This window comes from Ambystoma mexicanum, chromosome 13 (genome assembly GCF_040938575.1).
Source record: "Ambystoma mexicanum isolate Mex_15411 chromosome 13, UKY_AmexF1_1, whole genome shotgun sequence".
In the NCBI taxonomy this organism is placed as follows: Eukaryota; Metazoa; Chordata; class Amphibia; order Caudata; family Ambystomatidae; genus Ambystoma; species Ambystoma mexicanum.
Window position 1 is genome coordinate 178,050,861 of NC_090938.1, and position 21,440 is coordinate 178,072,300.

Here is a 21,440-nt window from a genome sequence, read left to right on the forward strand (position 1 = left end):
GGGGAAAAAATAACGGCACAGATTAGGAGTTCAGAGGCATGGAAGGAGAGAAAAGGATGAGCATGGCAAAGACTGAAAAGAAGTTACATGCAGTGAGTGAAATATAGCATGGGAAAGAGTTAGAGAGGAGTCAAAGTGAACGCAGAGATTATGAGCCGAGAAGTAGAGAGAAAAGGGGGGGAAAGAAAAAAGGGGGGCAGAGAAGGTGGGGAACGTGAAGAAGGTGGAAAGAAAAGAATCTCAGTCTCAGTAGGATTCAAATGTAGGAAGCGAGAATATATCCAGAATTGAGTAGCTGTGAGGCAGAAACTCAGGAGTGGAGCGTTTCAGAAAAGTCAGAAAAGGAGAAAAAGATTTGAGAAAAGAGGCATGAAAGATCAAAGGAGGAAATAAGTGTACAAAGAGGGAAAGTGCAGAGGGAGAATATGAGAGGGCCAAGGACGGAGCCCGGGGGGCCTCATATAATATAGGGTGTGGGCAGGAGGGGCAACCAGCCCACAAAACAGAATAAGAACGATCAGAGAGATATGAACGAAACCAAGTAAGAACAGGGCCAGTGAGGCCAACAGAAGAAAGAGTGTCAATGAGAGTGGGGTGGTCAACAGTACCCAAAGCTGCATATAGATCGAGAAGAATGAGCATAGAGGAACGTTTATTGTGACGAGCAGACAGAAGCGAGGCAGAGACGTGAAAAAAAGCGGTTACCATCGAATGGGCAGGCCGAAAGCAATATCGGAGAGTGGAAGGAGAGAATAAAGATGTAACAATGAAGAGACTTGGGAATAAACAAATTACTTCAACAGTTGAGATTGAAATGGAAGAAGGGAAACAGGATGGAAATTAAAATGGAGAGAAGGATCGTGAGAGGGTTTTACAAGAAGTGGATAAAGGAGGAAGGAAAGTTACCGTTGGAAAGGAAGATTAATGAGGGATGTAAGATAAGGAAGGAGCTGGGGGTAGACGGAAGTGATGACATTGGAGGGAATAGGATCAGGAGGAGAAGCAGTAGGATGGGCACATGAAAACAAATATGCAGTGTCCAAGTCAGTTAGAGGGGAAAGCGCAAAAAGAAGAAGACGGAAGACGAGGAATGAGGGAGGATGAGGGCTGGGAGAATGTGAAAAGGGAGTTGAAAAGGTAGAGCAGAAAGAGAGAGACTTTGGAGGTGAAGTAATCAGCAAAGTCAGAAGCAGGTAGAGAGCTGGAAAGTGAGGAGTCAGGAGGACTTGCAGAAAGAATATTCTTAAGGAAGATGACAAGAGTAATGGGATAGGAAAGCTTATGAAGATTAGAAGAAAGGTGAGATTTGTTCCAGCAGCACTGAAGTTTGCAGAGTGAGGGACGAAGAGACTTAAGAGAAGGAATACAAAAATTTGAGGGGGCTTACTGGAGGGGTGGAGAGAATTAAGAGTGGAGGTAAGAGAGGACTGGAAAGAGGCAGCACAAGAGTCAGGAGTAAGTTGTGCGGAAGACTTGGGAGAGGGGAAGGAGCGGTCAAGAGAGGAGAAAGCAGTGAAGTGCTGAAGGAGCGAAGATCACAATGCATGAAAGATGCTAGGGAGAGGAGAGAAGGGAGAAGACAGAGTAGTAGAGGGATGAAACAAGAACATGATCTCAGGAATAAATGGTCCAGGAGGAAACAGAAGATTCAGAAGGAAATGAGGAACAGACAAGATCCAGAGAAGATCCGGAGGTGTGAGAGGAGAAAAGGAAACAGAAAAAGATGGGAAGATTCAATAAGAGTAAAGAATGCCGAGGCAGAATGAGGCAAGTCGAGATGTACGTTGAAATCATCAAGAAGAGAGAAAGGACATGTCAAGGGAAGTATAGAAGAATGAAGGGAGTCAAGGACATTTACACATGATAGCAGAGGGCCAGAAGGATGGTAAATAAAGAGAAAAGGGTTTGGAGAAGAAGGAGAGTTGATATTCGAAAGAAGAAAAGGAAGATTAGGAGTAGCAGGGAGAAGCAGCCAAGAAGAATGAGACCAGATGTCAACACAGCCACCCTTTCCAGAAAGGCAGGATGTCTGGGAGTAATTGGAAAAAGTTGAGGAATGAGAAGCTGGGGTAGTGGTGTTGGAGGGAGCAATCCAAGTTACAAGCTCCAAGTTTAAACTCCAGAGAAACTGCGTTAAGTGTAGAGAGAAGTTTCCATGACAGATTCCGTGATGCAGGGAGCACCATCACTGGAGGAGGCAGGGGGAGGGGGACCAATAGCAGCCAAGAAACAACGATGCTCCGAGCACCTCGGGTGGCATTCCACTAGAATATTACAGCAGGTAGGTGTTGCGACAGCAATGTCTGGTGTCAGGCAACCATGAATGTCCTGATGTTGTTCAATCCAACATTTTGGAATCCAAGTTCATCTGTTGCAATATAGAAAAGTGTTGTTCGCTGAAGGAAGAACACTTTTCTAATTTTCCTTGCACCTCAGAATCGAGCCTGAAGCGGGTACATAAACATGGAAACAATTCACAAAGGAGTTTAGTCTGTGACGTACAGGATAAAAAACATAGGTGTGCTCTCCTTCATGTTAAGACACAATACAACACATTTTGTCATATGATTATCTCTGCTATTATTTGCTTATTAAATAGTTGTGTAATTAGGTGTTGAAGTACAAATGTAGCACACAATTACAGAGCAACACATATCAAGAGAAATCTAAACCCACCACATTTCTGGGCTGTGACTGGACGCTCATTACAAGTGTGCCGGTCCGGAATTAAGGTGCCAGTAACAACGTTACTGGCAACTTTTCCGGGCCTGCCCACTCTAAGTCTGCGGGTAGGGGCTGTGAACTACCGGCAGGCCTGACCTACTGGCAGATAAATCACTGAAGCACCTACAGGACTCCAGGGGAATGGGAACTTACTGTTCCGCCGTCACCCATAATATCGCAGTATTACTGTGATATCGGGCGGTGGAAACGGTAAGCTGAGGTTGCCGATAATGAGGCCCCTCGTCTTTGCTCTACTGCCTCCAACCTTTTAGCGGCAGGTCTATTTGCATCGACCAGTCGATGAGGCGACTGTGATGAGACTGAAGCTCTTGCTCATATTTTAGAGACTGACAGGTTTTCTAGTTGTTCTTTTTGATTATGGTGATTAACTAGCTTGAGGTAACCATAATAAGTGCACGTTTCTAAATAAGTTATAGAAAATGCATGTTTAATGTATATGTAAATATGTTCATGCATTCTGTTTATCCGTTTTCATGTTTTTTAAATTACATTTAAAATTAAAATGAATCGTTTTCTTTGCTGTTACTTACTGCAGATGGACACAGTGCTTATCCATCAAGAAACAGGTAAGAACAACACTATAATACCAAGCAAAGTATAATTATGAACATTAGTAGTTATTTTAATCACATTGTTATCATGCATTGTAATCTCATTGTTATCATGCATTGGAATCACATTGTTATCATGCATTGTAATCTCATTGTTATCATTCATTGTAATCTCATTGTTATCATGCATTGGAATCACATTGTTATCATGCATTGTAATCTCATTGTTATCATGCATTGGAATCACATTGTTATCATGCATTGTAATCTCATTGTTATCATTCATTGTAATCTCATTGTTATCAATTACGTTATAATGTTAGGATATTATTGCATGACACATAAGAGAAATGGTTCCACTGCCCTCGACAGCCAAAGCGCCGGCTGTGTTTCGATAACCTTACCAACCATATCTCTCAGGCCTGTCAACACTTGACCATCTCCCACTCATTATTCTCCACTCCACTCTTCACTAAAATCCCATTCCTGCTCACACTTAAACCACCCTTGTGTCTCACCTTAGGCCTTACTCTGCACCTCACTTGAGGTCCATCAATGCACCTCACCCTACGCTCATTCTCACTCACCACCTAAGGCCCCCACTGGGCTGAACCTTAAACAGCCCCTCTTCCTTTTGCAAGGCCCATCACTTCTCATAATAAGGCTCCCATCTCCTTGCTTTCCAAGGTCCATCCTTGCAGCTCCCAAGGCCATTCTCCGCATTTCACCCAAGGAACGGCCTTATATTGAACCAATGTCCATCCTCTCACCACACCCAAGAGCAATCCACACTACTCGCATAAGGTGTATCCCTGCAACGAGCTTGAGTCCAAACCCCACACCTCACAGGATGACCACCCCTGCTCATCACCAAGGCACATCCTTGCCCCTCCTTCACTGGGTCCCATCCATTCCCCTCCCTGTAAATCCTCTACTGAGATAGAGGGTCTGAAGTCTGTGTCAGCACTTCTACTTTACGCTGGGCTTCGGGGAGAAGTTCACGGATTTCCTGGCCTAGCCCACCATTCCATATACCTTTACCAAGGGACTGCAACATGAGACATGACATGCCCTATTCCCCCCTTAAGGGTATTTGATGTAGATAAACTCCTGGCATGGCCTGAAGTCCCCTTGTGGTGCAGATGGTATAATCCCTACCTTAGATTGACATACCAGTTTATCAGTGTTCTGAGAGGTTATTTGTGGTGATGGCAGTGTTATCAGTGGAGAGGAGAAGGAGGATATTAGGGTGGTTGGTTGTGATATTGTGGAGAAGGGAAGGAATATATTAAGTTGGTTGGAGGTGACATCTTGCGAGAACAGGATATTAAGCGAGAGGTAACATCACAGAAGCATTCTTAGGTGGCGGAGGAGAGTAATAAGGAAGAGGGTGGTGGAAAAAAAACAGAAGGCTGCTGGTGAAGAGGGTGCACAAGAGAGGACCATCACCAGAAAGAAGGGTAGATGAAGGATCAAGGAGGGAGTAAGGAGGAGAGTAGGTGGTGCACGCGAGCTGAGTGAGACCCAGGAGAGGGGTCCACCTGGAATAGAAAATGAGAAGAAGAAGACTGAAAACACAAGAAAAAAGTATTACCACTGGATCACAAGTGGTGTGGCGGGAAAAATCTACATTTTCTTTAGGCCATAGAACTCAATGGGGCATTTTCTGCAGAATTACTGCAGCAGTAGTTCCACTGAGGTAATTCCACCAACATTTGGCAGAAAGCTGGTGGATTTACCTTCAGCTCATGGCTGGAGGTGAATCCTCCAACTTTCCGCCGAACCTATAGTTGGGTGGTGCGGTAATGCAGCGTTATACGGTTATACTGCTGAATTTATATAATGCATCTTCCTAATGAGCCATCTGGTGGAACAAGTGGGAAGGGACACTTGAAACCCCCAGAATTGTGAGTGACTGAGACACATTAAGGCAGCCTGGGGAAAAACCTGCATTCAGTTTTATTACCGCCAGAGACCTTGAGCAATGTTTGCAGAGAGGTTAATCTGTTGGCATTTCTGGGCCACCTCCCCAGAAGAATCCTTGCTGGCCAATTTCTTTAAGGTTGGACATTGCCCTGTGGAGAATCCATCCTGCTCGGGGGTTTCTTTTCAACACCCACACCTTAAGGGTTTCCCATAAAGCCACTCTAAGAATTTCTGGCACAATTAAAAAACCTCTGTGAAATTAACTGCGACCATCTCTTCTCATCTCTGAAGGCCTACTCTCCGGTCCTCACCTCACTGGTGCATGCACACTTCTTGCTCGAGGTGCATTCCCCTCTCTTCACTAGTGCTCTCTCACAACTTTGAAACTGTGTAAATGAGGGTTATTCTTAAATGTTCCATTGACGTTCAATTTCATTAAATTGCTATGTTGGATAATCAAACCCCAATCTGTCATTTTTGACTTTTCTTATATGTTGCTATTACATAAAATCAAGTACCTACCGAAAAGTATACTTTATGGCTAGTCAAAGTTACCTTAGACTTTGGTGCCAGTGTAAAGTAGCCAGCCTGTGCTGGCCTCTTGCTTTATATGGCACATGACTATTTGGTATGTTTTAACCGATATAATATAACATTGCACACACAGTATGTATATCTTTGTGTTAATTACATCCTAAAACAGGAATTGCATGGATTAATTTTATTTTAATCATACAATGCTACCTGTGTGATGAGTGCATCTGTTATATTCGCCACTGGGTAGAAAAAGCCAGGTTTTCTTTTCGATGCTTTTAAATGTTTGCTCATTAGGTTGTCTCAAAATACTCACGACTTTGATATGATAGGTTATTTATAACGCGCTTAATATCAAGCGTGGACCCGGGGATCGAACCTGTGTTGCTTCGTGTCGTTTTGCTTCTAAGGCGAGCGCGTTGTCCTTGAGCTACCATCCCGAGATGGGGTCATTACAAGTTGGGCGGTAAGGGATACCAGGCACCGTTAAGGAGACCGGTGCCGGTAATCCCTTACTGCCCAATTCCGAGGTCCCTTAACGGGAACCGCAAGGGACGTGTGGTCGGACCACACGTCCTTCATGGGTCCCGTTAGGGGACACGGGCGCTAATTACGGGCCTGCTATTAGGAGGCCCGTAATTAGCGCCTTCCCCATTCCCACTGAGCCCTATGGGGGCGCAAATGGGAATGGGGAATGGCATTTGGAATGGGGGCTTACCGGCTCCGCCTAGGGCGGAATGTCCCGGTAAGTCCCCACCCTACCAAATCGGACACGGACACGATTTTTGAGGCAGCCAGCAGACACATGGGCCCTGATTCACAGAATGTTTTCCTATGGGATCGCGCCATTATAAAATGCTTCTGTGAATCAGACCCATGAAGTCAACCAATAAATGATCATTAATAACTAATAATGTAATACACATTAAATGGAAAAGGCAAAAAAAAACTCGATCAAAAGCACTTGGCTTCACCAGACAGTTACCTAAACTGAGCCTTCTTCTTTTTCTTCTTCTTTTCTTGTTCTTCTTCCTCTTTTCTTCCTGAAACAACAATACCTCTAAACTCCCTCCTCTTACTGTTGATGTTACGCAAGGCTCTATCTTGAGTCCCCTCCTGCTCACACTGTATACTTGTGCTCTCGGGACACTGATCTCCTCCTTATTGTTCTCATACAAACTCTTTGTAGATGGCACCCAAATCTTTTTCACCTTTCCTGACCCGTCCACTGACCTATCTACCAACATCTCTGAATGTTTCTCTGCTATTAAATACTGGATAGCCTCACACTCTCGTATGTTGAACTCTTCCAAAACAGAGGTGCTTTTCTTTTCTGCCAAATTCTCTCTCTTCTCCTCTCATGCATATTCAGTTCCCACCTGACACTCTTCCCTACTGCTCTTCAGATAGAAACCTTGGTGTCATCTACGACCCTACACACCCATTCTCTACCTTCATCTCTAAAACGGCACTCGAGGCGCACTTCAAGCTCCTAAATATCAGGAAAATCAGGCACCACCTTCCCTTCAAAACCATCAAGCATCTCCTAGCCACTCTTGCCTTCTCTAAAATGGGCTACTGTATCAGTATCCTCTATGGTCTTCCAAACTATGCATCCTGTCCTCTTGAGAAGATCATTCACGTTGCTACCAAGGATCTCTTTGAACTCCCTTGCTTCACCTCTACTTTCTCCTATGGCAAGCAGGCTAGCTAGCTAACCAGGCAAAACAGGGTCACATTTCTCCTACTAGTGCCTACATCCAACCCTCTTGCAGCCTCCACTCTGCCTCCTCATCACACTTGTGGAACCTCACACACCCTGTGCTTCCTCTCCCATCTGCTCTTTCACTCTTCTTGCACCACTTGCATGGATCTCCCTCCTCTCTACAATTTAAAACAAGATCCACATTGATGTATTCAAAAGCAAATTGAAAATTCAGTCGTCGTTTCTTTTTTATTGAAGTGCCCTAAGAGTTGGCAGTAATACACCTGCAAAAAGCAGCAAAATGCCTGCACCATTCCACTCACAGGCATTGCACATTATACACCCTGCGTTCATTGACTTTTGAATTGTTACTTGGAATCATACCATACATATTTCTCTCTCTCTCTCTCTCTCTCTCTCTCTCTCTCTCTCTCTCTCTCTCTCTCTCTCTCTCTCTCTCTCTCTCTCTCTCTCTCTCTCTCTCTCTCTCTCTCTCTCTCTCTCTCTCTCTCTCTCTCTCTCTCTCTCTCTCTCTCTCTCTCTCTCTCTCTCTCTCTCTCTCTCTCTCTCTCTCTCTCTCTCTCTCTCTCTCTCTCTCTCTCTCTCTCTCTCTCTCTCTCTCTCTCTCTCTCTCTCTCTCTCTCTCTTCTCTCTCTCTCTCTCTCTCTCTCTCTCTCTCTCTCTCTCTCTCTCCCCCCCCCCCCCCCCCCCCCCCCCCTCCTCTGGTGCAAGCTTTGTCATAGCTCTCCCCCCCCCTCTCTTGCTTTCTTCACTATCTGGAGATGCCAGGTCAACAGCTACAAAATCTCATATTCTGGACTTTAACATCCAACTAGGCGAACAGATACAACATGTTTGAAACGTTTCTCAAAAATAGTGAATGGATACAAATAGTTTTAAACTATACTTTAAATACATCCGAGGAAGCTTCTTCCAAGCAATGAAAAACATGCTGAGTTTTTCCAAAATATAAAGAATATTGGTAAAATAAGAAATATTTCAACAAACGTATTGACATGTTTTAGAAATACATAAATAAAACCTATGATAAAACAACCGAATTAAATCAATTGTTACTTAAAGCTGCAAGGGAATGTCTCTCTCTTTCTATTTCTCTTTCTCTCTGCTGTACTGTATGACTCTAGCCGCCATGTTTCTCTCTACTGAATGCTTCTATGCCTCTTGCTATCTATATCTCTATCTCGCTCTTGTTTAACGAGGGAAGGGAACGGGAGACAAGGGGTTAAGGAACGAGAGGCTGGAGGAGGAAAGAGGAGGAGCGCCCAAGGAAATGGTGCGGGAGTTAGAGAATAAATTATAGAGGAACAAGACGTGTCCTGTGTTCCTTTCGTCCCGCTTGAGGGACAATTCCTTCCAACAACTAGCGATGAGGATAAAAGACGAGGTATACACTAGTTTCCATCGCCTCTGCACAACGCCTCCCTTCCCGTGTGAACTGCACGTCCTGTGCCACCATCCGGCATCCTTTGGAACACACAGCCATCTTGAGGCCCCCAGCCGACACTCCTTATGGCGCTCGGACCGGACACCGATTGAACAGCCCACAAGCAGGGGCCGGAGCAGCAGAAGAGGGAAGCCAGCACCGTTAGCATTTTTGCAGTAAGCCCTGCCAATCACAAGCCCGGGAACACGAGGCAGTCCGCCAATGCAGCTGGAACACCAGCACTGTTATTTGTACACTGCGTCAGGCAAAAGAGAGACACTTTGGAGAAGGCAAACGCTAGTGCACACAGGACTACCACCCCCAGCACTGGGGACCGAGACACAACGCTCCACCAAATCCAGGAGCATGTAAGAAAAATTATGTTACACCCACAATACAGACTGGACTGTCAGCCCACACCACGCCAAAGGGACAACCCTGCAGACCCAAATTGCACATCACCGTACTGCTGGCGACCCACACAACCCAGCCCGGGCCCTGAGGGAATGCACAAGGCCAGAAGCCGTGCACCACTGACGCAAGCCAGCACACAAGGAACAACAGCCTGTAAGAGTCTGGCCCCCGCACGTGGACATTAGGGAGCATAGTAGATCAGGCAGATGGACATGACGTGCCCCTATGCACTGCAAGCAGCGTGGCCTTCCTAAGGAAACCTACACCATTCAGCCTCCAACCACAAGCAGACAGAGGGCCAAGATGAACGATTTAGGTCGAGGACTTTGCTGGGTTCATCAAGGCTGCAGGGGAGGAGAAGTCTCTGGTGCTGAAAGCCATCTTCACGAACCTGGCTGGGACGAGATAAACAACATTATCAAGACCATCCCTCCCAAAGACAAGAACACTTAAGGGCGCTTGTAGCTGCACTGGACAGGAACCTCGTAATACCAACGAACCTGGATTATGAACAATATATCTTCAACCAGTGCCATCAGGGCTCTCACGAACAGGGAAGGAGTTCATAATGTGACTGCACCAGAAACGTGTCCACTGCCAATTTTCAGCCTTCTCAGATGAGGAGGCAATCAGGCTTCGAGTCATAGAAGGATGTCCATCTTCCGTGCTCCAGAAACAGCTCCTGAAGAAACCCCTATCCATTGACAAGGTGATTGAGATGGTGAGGGTGCATGAGAGAGTGGAAATACAGGCCTCCGCCATCGAGATGCTGAAAAAGAAAAAAGACAGGCAAGAGACAGTAGAGGCATTCACCAGTGGCAGAGAGGGAGAGAGGAACACCGCAGGGCACCAGACCCCACCGAGAACACTGCAGAGAGAGGGATATGCCCAGCCAAGTCAAGGCCCCCAACTCCAGAGGTCATGCTATTGCTGTGGCCAACCCTTCCCACATGCAGGACCATGCCTGGCGGTGACACAGAGTTGCTCCAGGTGCGGGAGAGAAGGGCACTTCCACACTGTATGCCGGGAAGGGAGACCATTACCACCGTCACGTGAACCGCAATCGACACAACCCAACTGGAGAGTGCTATACAGACCAAACCAACCATTCTCGCAGTGGAGACAGAACCAATCCTATGCACAACCAACCAGGAGAATGATAAGATGAATTGAACAAGGTGAGGAATACATTGAAGCGGCTGTAAATGAGCCACTATTCCACCCTGACTACTACGAGGACACACAGGGCTACTCCGAGGACTAATATGCCAACTGGGAGGAGTTCTCATATGGATTAGACCTGGAATGTCCAAATTATTTTGTGAACCTCATCTGCGGGTTGCACGAAGGCAATGAGGCACCCAGGGGTTGTGTAATGATGGACACAGTCATGCACACATTCCTCATCAATACAGGAGCAACCGTCAACACCATGGGGGAACAAGAGTTCAGACTTACAGGAGACATGCAAGAATTGACACTGTCTAAGGCAAGAATATTCAAGTGGGGAGCCAGAATACCACTACAATCGATTGGACAATTTGAGAAATCGTTCACACTGAAAGGAAAGTGGGTCAAAGCCATCATCCATGTCCTACTGTTACGCTCACCTGGTATCCACTGGGATGCCACCCAGCACTCGTTAGATGATTTGCACTCTCGAACCCTCTCCCGGTCCCTTGGTAAGGCCTCTGGTTAAATATGGGTCTGCAATATAGGAGAGCTGGATTCAATACCAGATTGTCTTTATGTTTTCCCACCTCATTTGTCCTCAACTCCTTCCTCCCCCTTGGGCCTTCTCCTCACCTTAACATTGTAAAAGGTGGATTCTCCGTCCTGCTCTTTGTGGCAGGGGCGCGTAGATGTGGGGGGCGAGCAGCTACCAAGTTACTTCACTGGTGCAAGCCCCCCTGTGGGAATCCAGGCCTGCTGCGACTCCGTAGGTTTGCTGCTTTACAGTCTTTATATGCAGTTCTTATGTTCCTCTTAGTTCCAATAATAATGTCTTGGTTCTTTCCTTTTAGGTATGGAAAGGTATTTTGGTGTTGTCATGCAGTTTGAAGATGAGCATGGACCGGTAGGCGAAAGCGCGGTGTGCACGATGCTGTCCGGTGAGTAATGTGTGATGCGCGGCGCTGTTTCGCCTTTTATATTGCTAACCTGTGTCTTTTCTCTGCTTGCAGGTTGCGATGTTCCTCGCAGAGCGCCGTAATGTTCCAGCAATGATACTCACCAGGAGATGACTACCCAGGTAAGAATTGTGTGGCTTTCTTAATTTGGGAGGAAACGTGAGTAAACGCTTACTAATGCTGTCTTTTTCTCCTCTTTCCAGGTAATGGCATTCCAGGATGCATGCGGTCCCAGATGATGGAGTTTGTACCTTCAGGTGAGTGTAACTGAAGTCAGCGATGGATTGAAGACAGGATACTGTTCCAGGTAAGTTTTGTAGTGTTCTTTCTCTCTCTGCAGGTCCTTGATTTCAGGTAAGCTGGCATCAAAGAACTGGGCACGGTGAGCGTTACGCTGCCCCCAGCAGAATAGCGCAAAGCATGTTCTGCTGTTTGAGTGCGGTTTAAATAGTCTCAGGTAAAGTAGTCCAGGTAAAATAGTCCCAGGCCTGCCACACCCAAAGTAGTCCAGGTAAAGTAGTCCCAGTCCTACCACACCCAAAAGACTAGACCGCATAGCTCAGTTCCTTGTAACTGAGCTGTGTGTGTGCCTCCATGTTGACTGAACCCCCCGAATTTAAATAGTCCCAAGTAAATAGTCCCATTCTAATGTTGGTCTTCATGATGGTTATGAGCCTGGCGCCAAAGGCGCCAGGACTGACTCCAAGAGAGCCTTGGATGAGGTTTTAAGGCCGTTGACCTGGCCCTAACTGGAAGGCTGACTTGCCAGTGAGGGCCAGGGGCAAGGGTCATGACAGCACTCCCCCTAAGGCCCCTCTCACAGTGGCACTTCTGCCTGGTCCTGGTTTGGCTGGGTAATTCTGATGGAACTTTTTAATTAAGCGAGGTGCATGGATGTATTCACTAGGTTCCCATGATCTGTCATGAGGGCTGTATCCCTTCCAATCAACTAGGTAGTATAGTTTGGATCTGGTGTATTTTGAGTCTAGGATAACCTTCACTTCAAACTCTGGTTCTCCATCAACTAATACTGGTTTTGGTGGTGTTGTAACTAGAGTAACAGGTTGTACCGGTTTTGGAGTTATACGTGAAACACAGGATGAATCTGCATAGTGGGTGGTAGGGCTAATTTAACTGCCACTGGATTTATTATGGATTCAATAGAATAAGGTCCCAGATATCGGGGACGAAAGGTCTGAGTCCCTTTTATGGGCACATATTTTGATGATAACCAGACCTTGTATCCAATTTGATAGTCGGGGGCTTTACTACGATGTTGGTCAGCAAATTTCTTTTGTCTGTTCTTGGCTTGGAGTAAATGTTCTGCTGCTTCTTTGAAGGCCTGGGAAATAGTTGCATGTATGGGTTTAACCGCTGGCATTTCCAAAGGGGTTGGGAGATCCAATTCTGAAGTACGTGGATGTCTACCATATATAGTGTAGAAAGGGGTTTGTCCAGTGCTGGTGTGTAATGAATTATTATAGGCATATTGAGCTATTCATAACAAGTCCTTCCAATTTCTCTCCACTTGATGCAACATGCAACGTAAGTATTGCTCGAGGGTTTGGTTAGTTCTTTCTGTTTGGCCATCTGTTTGAGGATGGTTACTTGTGGATAGTCAAATGTCATTTTTGGCCATTAAACAGCATTTCCTCCAGATGTTGGATACGAACTGACTACCTCAATCTGAGATCAAGATCGTTGGAAAGCCATGTAGCTATACGATTTCCTCCAGGAATACTTTTGCTAAATTGGATGCATTTGATTTTGATTTGATTTTATTTTATTTATAAAGCGCAAAAAACCAGGCCCAGGGGCAACCGGGCGCATACTCTTAAACATGTTACAAAAAGCAGTAGTTGCAGAAGTTACAAAAATATACAGCATATATACATGTACCGAAGGGTACCATTAACAGCGTATAATACAGTGACAGAGCAGAGAGAAAATGTGTATTCAGTCCTGTCTCCCAAATGGAGTCTGGACTGTGTCAAGGTCTTATGAGTCTTGGGAGAGCAGCCATGTTTTAGCATTGTTCTTCAAGGAGTGGAATGATGGTTCAATTCTGATAGGTGTGGGCAAGGTGTTCCAGAGTTTGGAGGCCAGGACGGGGAAGCTCACCCCACCAGCTTTTTGGAGTTTGCATCTAGGCACGATGAGGCTGTGAGTTTGGGCTACTCTGGTAGGTCGAGTGGAGGTGTGGCGTGAGAAGCGAGTGGACAGGTAAGGTGGGGCGTTGTTGCTCAGACATTTGTGAGTCAAATCTAGGGTTTTCACAGCAATTCTCTGTTTTACCGGGAGCCAGCATAAGTCCGATCTGACGGAGGAGATATGAGAGCGTCTCGGGATGTTTAAGGCTGCCCTTAAGGCATTATTTTGTACAGTTTGCAATTTATTAAGGTTAGACTGACTGGTCCCTAGCTAGAGAGCACTACAGTAGTCGATTTTGGCCATAACAGGAGTTCTGGCGAGTGTGATACAGTTGGTGGAGTTTAGGAAGGGTCTACAGGCAGTGATAAGTTTGCAGGTATAGGCCGAAGCTGACCTAACTGCATTTATTTGTCTGTTCAGAGAAAGCGAGGAGTCAAGATAGACCCCTAGCGTCTTAGTATCTTTGGAGACTTTAATGTCATTGCCGTCAATAATGAAGGACTTGTAGGTTTGGTCTAGTTTGTTGAGGCGATGATTTTATCCTAAAAGTAAGAGCTCAGTCTTATCATCGTTAAGGCAAAGTTTGTGCTGTGCCATCCAGGCCTGGATGACCGAGTAAACATTGTTAAGGGCTTTGGTGTCAGCTGTGTAGTCTCCTGTGATAGGGATGAGTATCTGGGAGTCATCCGCGTAGTTAGTGTAGGAGACACCCAGATAGTCAAGCACATCGAAGAGGGGCTTGGTGAATATGTTATACAACGTAGGGGATACACACGAGCCGTGAGGAATGCCACAGTGAATAGGGGAGGGATCCGGTGGTGCCAGCGGTGAGAAGACCCTCATGGATCTATTGCCCAGGAATGAGTGGATCCAGGCATTGGCGGAGTCGGAGAATTGGGCTACGGATTTGAGATGCTGGCAGAGTATTTGGTGGTTGACCAGATCAAAAGCCGCGGAGAGATCGAGAAGGAGAAGAGCTAGCTTCCCATTGTCCTTCAGTGACTCCATCTGAGTTTTCAAGTCGATCAGAGCTGACTCCGTGCCATGTTTAGGGCGATACCCTGATTGTCTTAAGCCTAGGAGATTGTTTAGTTCGAGGTAATCCTGAATCTGCAGGTAGGCTGCGCGGTCCAGGATCTTGAGCAGGAATGGAACTGTAGTGATAGGTCTGAATTTAGTTGGGATATTAGGGTCAAGGGAGGGTTTTTTGAGGAGTGGGATAACCCATGCATCCTTTAGGTTGTCGGGGACAATACCCGTCTTGAAAGAAGCATTTATGAATGCTGTAATGAGTGGGGCTAGCTCATGAGATGCTTCTTTGATAATAGGTGCTGGGCAGGGGTTGCCTTGGCAATTGGAAGGTTTTAAATTGTTTATGATGTTTTCTACTTCTAGAGTAGTGAGTGGGGAGAAGGAGAAAGGTTTATGTGGATAGGTTAAATGTGTATTAAGTGTAGGTGTGGTCGGTGGTTGGTCAAGCTGTAGGGATTTCTGTTTGTCCCTGATTTTAGATTGGAGGGTAGCAATTTTACCCAGGAGTGCTGACTGAATATTGGTGCACCAAGTGTTGTCTTTGGAGCAAGAGTCAGGGGGGGCTGCAGGTGTCTCGAGTTCCTTAAGAATATTAAAGAGTTCCTTAGTATTGGACTGTGCTGACATAATGCGGTTATTATAAGAATCTTTTTTTGCCTGGAGTACAGCTTCTTTATAGTTAAGGGTGGCTATCAGAAGACTGTCCTTGTGGGCGTCGGAGTGGTGACTTCTCCAGCGTGACTCTGCTGTGCGTTTCTCTTTGCGTAACACTCTAAGCTGGGGAGTAAACCACAAGTTAAGGTGTGCTCGTTGTTTGGGTTTCCTCAGTTTGAGCGGGGCGATAGAGTTGATGGCTGCAAGCAGTGACTGGTTATACATGTCGGCTAGGTAGGTGGGGTCTGAGCAAGTGTCAGGAGTGGTATTTAGTGTGGGAAGGATAAGGGGGAGTAGTTTTTCTGTCGTAATGTTCTTTTTATTTCTAGTGAAGGTGGCTGGGGCGACCAAAGGCCTGGGTGGTGGGGCTGCTTCGATGCTGAAAGTGATGACATGGAAGTCAGACCACAAGCAAGGGGCATTGGACATTATGCTAATATTGCAATTGGTGTCACTAAGCCAGTCAAGGGACTGCCCTTTAATGTGGGTGGTTCCTGTATCTGGTGAGTGAAACCTAAATCTGTTAAGGTATTAGCTAGGTCGAGGGCCGCAGGATCATTAGGGTCTTGGTGTCCTAGATTGAGGTCGCCAAGAATTATGGTTTGGGAGTTGGATTTAGCATTGTTGAGTACTAACATAGAGATATCATCCACAAAGGATGTGGGTGGACCAGGGGGTCTGTATGTTAGGTGGATTGGAAGACCCTTAAAAGGAATAAAGTGTGTCATTTTAGAGAACAAGTCGACAACTACTAAGATGGTGTTGAATCCTTGACTGGGAGGTAGATCTGTAATGAAATCAAGGGACAGTGTGTGCCATGGTACGGGAGGAATTTCCAATGGTTGGAGAAGACCAGCAGGTGTCTTGAAAAGGGGAAAATCTTCCTCGGGACCAGCCCTTGAGAGTAGAAATTACCCAATTCAGCCCAAAATACAGGTTCTATCGTGTTGAGCAGTGAACTCATGCTAGTGACAAATTACACCTTCAAAATGTTTACCATTTATTAGACAAAAAGCATAAACAGTCAAATTTAGCAGCACTTTGGAATTCAAGTTAGAGAAGATTACAAAACATAGAGAAACACAGTCTTATGCCCCTTCAATCAGCGCTGGGAGACCCTTGCCCTCATAAGCTAGCTGTTGCCAGCCCCGCTCAGATGACAGCGCTGCAGGGTACCGACAGAGCATCAGGTTCCGGACACTCGATCTTGCTCAAACCAAGTTCACGGATCGATCTCCCGCCCAGTTCTGGGTGAGTGCACCTTTTGTGCTCTCGTGCCGTCAGTCAGCATGACGCACAGTTCCAGAATTTTCCCCGTGCAAAATATAGGCTTGCTCATGGAAAAACCCAACTCTCTCTGAGGTGCTCCCTGCTCGCTCCTACCCCTCCCTTGGAGCCCTCTCTGCGAAAGCACTGGAATGTCCTTATCAGCTTGTGGGCAAGGCCGTACCAGGCCTTCTGAGGGAAACAGGATTTGTTTACGAAGTCATGCAGGGCTACAGTTAGAAAAGCTGAATATTCTAAGAGAAGCCGAGATGAATTAACCCCATGTGAGCAAGCTCTACAAGGCATGCACTCATAGCTTAGTGCCCACAGCGCTTCAAAGATCTAAGCGCTATATAGGTGCTATAATGCTCCAAACCCTCCAATAATGTCTCTATTAGCAACAGAACTGGGGCCTTTGCCCTGCCTGTCTATCTACAATGCATAATGTGACCTACCACCCCTACTAGGCCTGCATATTCCTTGTAGATCACTAGTGCATAATGGAGGTGCTACTTTCAGCATTTAGCATTACTTTCAGCATTTACTTTCAGCATTACTTTCAGCATTTAGCACATACTTTGAATAAACTATTGGCTTTCAGCGGCTAATGCTGTCATCTAAAGCCCTGATTGGCAAATTGGCACTTTGTATATCACGACATTCCACCTCTTTTCAAAGTGTGGGTGACAATGCTGGCTAATACCCATCAACATAGTGTGTAGTGCAGTGATAAATGAGGTAGTAAAAAACCTTGGGGCTTTGCAAGAGGTTTAAGCAAACTATCGTCTAGCGGTTAGTCAGCGTGGCATGCAAGGTTAATAAAAACACTACCTAAACAAAAATGTACACAAAGTGAATAGGGACATTTACTCTAGCCAAAACCTGGCCTACACAAAAATACCTAAAAAATTATCATATAACTGATTGTCAGTTAAAAAGCAGCATGCAGTTAGAATATCAAGGCAATCCGGTGTAGTGTAATATACAATGCACTATTGCATGTATGTATGGTTACCAACTCTAAACCTGGCAGCCTTTCACTCTAAGGGCCTACCCCTCCCCCCTGATCCCAGGGCATTCAAACGTGACTATGGGGTATGTGATTAGACACTTCCCCCATGTTAGTAGAACCCAACCAAAAACCATCTAATTTCATGAGCAAGGTGAACCCATGGGCACCAGGTTATCTAAATAAAAATATTCTACTAATTTGAATTAAAGCATGGCATGTGTTATTCATGCATTCAAAAGCAAGTGGTTTAATCCATATGTTTGCTGGTAACTGTAGCTGTGTGTGCCAGTGGGTTGAGGATGGTCGCCCCCACTCGGAGCGAAAAGCCAACACCTGCTGATTTAACCATGTTTGCCGTAAAATGCATTGTGTGTATTTAGCAGTCTTGTTGACCTGCCCTATGGCAGAAAAAACTTCTTCATAGCTAAAGTTTTGCCATCTGCAGTGGTGCCCAATACTTGTAGCACTGTTGCGCAGGGTAGGGCTTATCAATGGGCCCCACTAGGCCAGACATTTTGTAGCAGAGCTGGCATCAGAACCCATAGTGGCTAGTTTATTGTGCACAGTTTCTATGTCAAAATCATTTAAAGCTCCTGTTACCCCCCCGCTGCTCCCGCATTTAATGAATCTAGCTCCCTAGCTACGCGCACTTTGGTGATGGGCCATAGAAATTGACTCCATTTGTAGCAGCTTGGTTGTAATAATAGCACATTGCTTCGTGACAAATCTATGTCTAAGTGTATCACTGTAATAATAGAGGTGTGCATTACCAGCCTACAATTTAAATGTTGTCTAACTACTGGAAAATCTAGCATGTTCACAGTTTCTACCTTGTGTGACTTGGAGAATACCCTTCTCCAAGTGGGATGCCTACCATATACAATATTAGTTTTAGATACAAACACCATACTACCATCCGGCAGTGGCTGTTTCATCGTACAATTGTATGAAATGCATTTAGTCAAGTTATAGTCCATAAAATCTTGGCGAGAACACTCACTGCAGTTCTTTGGTCAGAAAAACCATGAAACATCAAACAAATTGTTGGATCCATTCACTGAAACATTTGGGCCTAGGATTTCATAAGCACCAGTCATATGAGTCAGTGACAAAAGATGCCCGACAATGTGCCAGGCCAGTACGTTAGCAATTCCATGTGGATACTCATTTGTAGTGCTTTTCTAATGAATTACTCTAAATGTCTACAATCAAAATGTGACTCCTTGCATCAGTGTGCTGGAGACAGCCGTCCCCACAGAAACATGAAACTGGTTGGTTTAACAAATACCGTGTCACACACTGTCGTAAAATCAAATATGATGTGTCTTGGTTTCATTTACCTGCCTTACGGCTGGCTGTAAAAGTATCCAGTGTTTCAAAGGTTACCATCTCCAATTAGAGCTCACACTCTTGGCAGCATTACTACAAATTAAGAACCTTAACCTATGCACAGCTGACTTTGGTGTGCGCACTCATTTTATCTCAAAATATATTACGCTCCTGCTTGCATAATCCTGCTGCCCCCATCATTCATAAATCATTTACCTGGCTACGTGCAACGTATTAGATAAAAAAAAAAAAAAAAAGGCAAAGCATCTCTGGTTAAAGCAATTCAGTTGGAAGATCAAAACATTTCGTTTTTTCACAGATTCAAAAAACAATTTTTCAATGTGTTAGCATTCAAGTGCTGTTTCACACAGCGGTTTGTGGTGCATGATGTCACAGTCCACAACCCATTGTCCACAGTCCTTTAAACAAGAAAGGCAAAACTTATCAAATGGGTTATTTCCAGCAACTGAATCATTTGAATGTGTAGCATCAAATGTTTGATAACTAGCCAAGTCTGCACCGTGCCAGTTGAGCAAAAGTTATTACTCTGTTGGACACTTCTCGCAGGTTGCAGAACAAATGTCCTCACGCGTCACGCACGTTAGCAGCATTGAGTGCGGTGCAGGACAGGTTCAAAGTTGACATAGCACCTCTCAGTGACCCGCTTTCTCTGAGAATGCGTCTGCTTGACTGATCAGTGTCACCCGCAAATTGCACACGTCTACCCCAATTCTGGCCACGCAACTGTCTTGGTTTAATTTGCCTAGGCAAAATACAAACAGAAATGTTAGAATTTCACAAAAGTACAATATCATTGTTATCCACGTTAGGATGTCATCAAAACTACAATATCAGCGTTATCCACCCCTTCCCATAACACCACCCCCGCCTTCAGAAGTCTCATCAGGCAACTACACACTTTATCATTGCAACTGCAATTATTGGTCACCCTTCTTTGTGTTACTGAGGGATTATTTACACTCAACCATACGGGGTGTAACTGCCTAATCACAAACTCATTTGTGCATTGCGATCATAGTTGGTCAATGGTACTTCAGACTGATCTGTGATTTTACAAAAGCCATATAATAAGTACCCAGGTCGCACTTCCCAATGAATCAAAGCTTTTCTTTGTCACCAAAGCGATCACAAATGCCAGGCGCCAAGCGCCAACTTTCTTCCAGTGTTTCATGATCTTGATTTAGGTTGCCCTACTGGCATCACTCCATATTTCATAGGTAAAGTCCTTCAGTCCAATACCGCCTGCAGTTGCACAAGCAGCTTTGTTTATTTTTCTCCATACAGCTAGTGTCTTTCAAGCCTCTGGTTTTCCACTTGTCAGTTTTCCCAAAGGGTGTCTGCTGATTTCTTGGGCCACCCCTTTGAGAGTGATAGTCTAAGTCAGTTTCTTTATTTGCTTCAACAAATCATTCATTCTTGCACTAAGCCGTGAGGATTCTGGATAATGGCTATTGTGCAGTGTTCGTGTTATACTCAGTTCTGCATGTTGTTTCTTGCAAAACGGCTACCTTTGTCAGTTTTGCTTCCATCTGGAATGCCATAATGTCTTTGTCAGTTACTCCAGCCCTGGCAATGTAGCTTGTATTTTTGCCAGTTGTGTATTTTCACTTCTTAAAGCGCCTAGAGGTTTCTTCTCCAGTGCACAGCGCTTTACTTCAGTTCACATCACATGGGGCACTGGGATGCAGCTTGCATGGCAATGTCTCTTCACTTCACATCACATGGGGCACGGGGATGCAGCTTGCATGGCAATGTCTCTTCACTTCACATCACATGGGGCACGGGGATGCAGCTTGCACGGCAATGTCTCTTGAAATGGGCAGCTGTCTTTTCTTAGCCCATTCACAGGTGCACAGTTTCCCCAAATGTTCAAATGCGCGATGCGCCCAGCCTGCCATCTGCAGGAAGCATTTCTTTTTCTTCCAGTGTTGATACTGGGAAAATTCACTACTTCTGATCAGCTCTGTTATTGCATCCCAGTGTCAGAAAGCATGCGTACGTCAGCATGTGTAAGGTAGATTGTGCTCTTTTTCATCTCCTCGCTCACGGCAATTATTGCCTTCAGTTCAGTTTCAGCATTCTGGCTTTGCACCCCCACCTCTTTCTTTGCTCACACTCACAGTGTCTCTCACAGGGGATGGAATGCAGGAATGTCGGCCATTGTTTATCATTCCTGTGCACATGGCAGTGCCATACGCACGCGGCAAGCTTGTCTCTTTGCCTATAATTCATAAGCTGGGGCGGCTTCAATGGAAGGCACTTGTTTCAGACAGTTCACCCAGATTAACTGTTTTCTGCGCTGCTTCAGAAACTCAGAAAAGCTCCCATATCTGCCAGCTTCTGTAAACACCATTTCACTGAACAGGAGCGCAGCATTCTTTGCTTTTCTAACTTCTTCCTCTCATAGCCATTTCACTCAGCCAGCCCATGACAGGAATGTTTGTTCAAGCCATCTTCAAGCCAAAAGCTCTGCACAGCAAGCCGACACAAACTCTCATTTTCAAAAGAGCCATTTTTTCTTGTCATC

At 45.4% G+C, this 21,440-nt stretch overlaps 1 protein-coding gene across 1 annotated transcript in view; it reads left to right on the plus strand.

Moving 5' to 3' along the window:
- LOC138521049 (phospholipid scramblase 1-like) overlaps positions 1-21,440 on the plus strand; it is a 331,721-nt gene that overhangs the window by 252,198 nt on the left and 58,083 nt on the right. Inside the window, exon 3 of the mRNA XM_069633566.1 lies at positions 3,281-3,311. Coding sequence (XP_069489667.1) covers positions 3,281-3,311 — 31 coding nt within the window. The remainder of the gene's footprint in view (positions 1-3,280; positions 3,312-21,440) is intronic.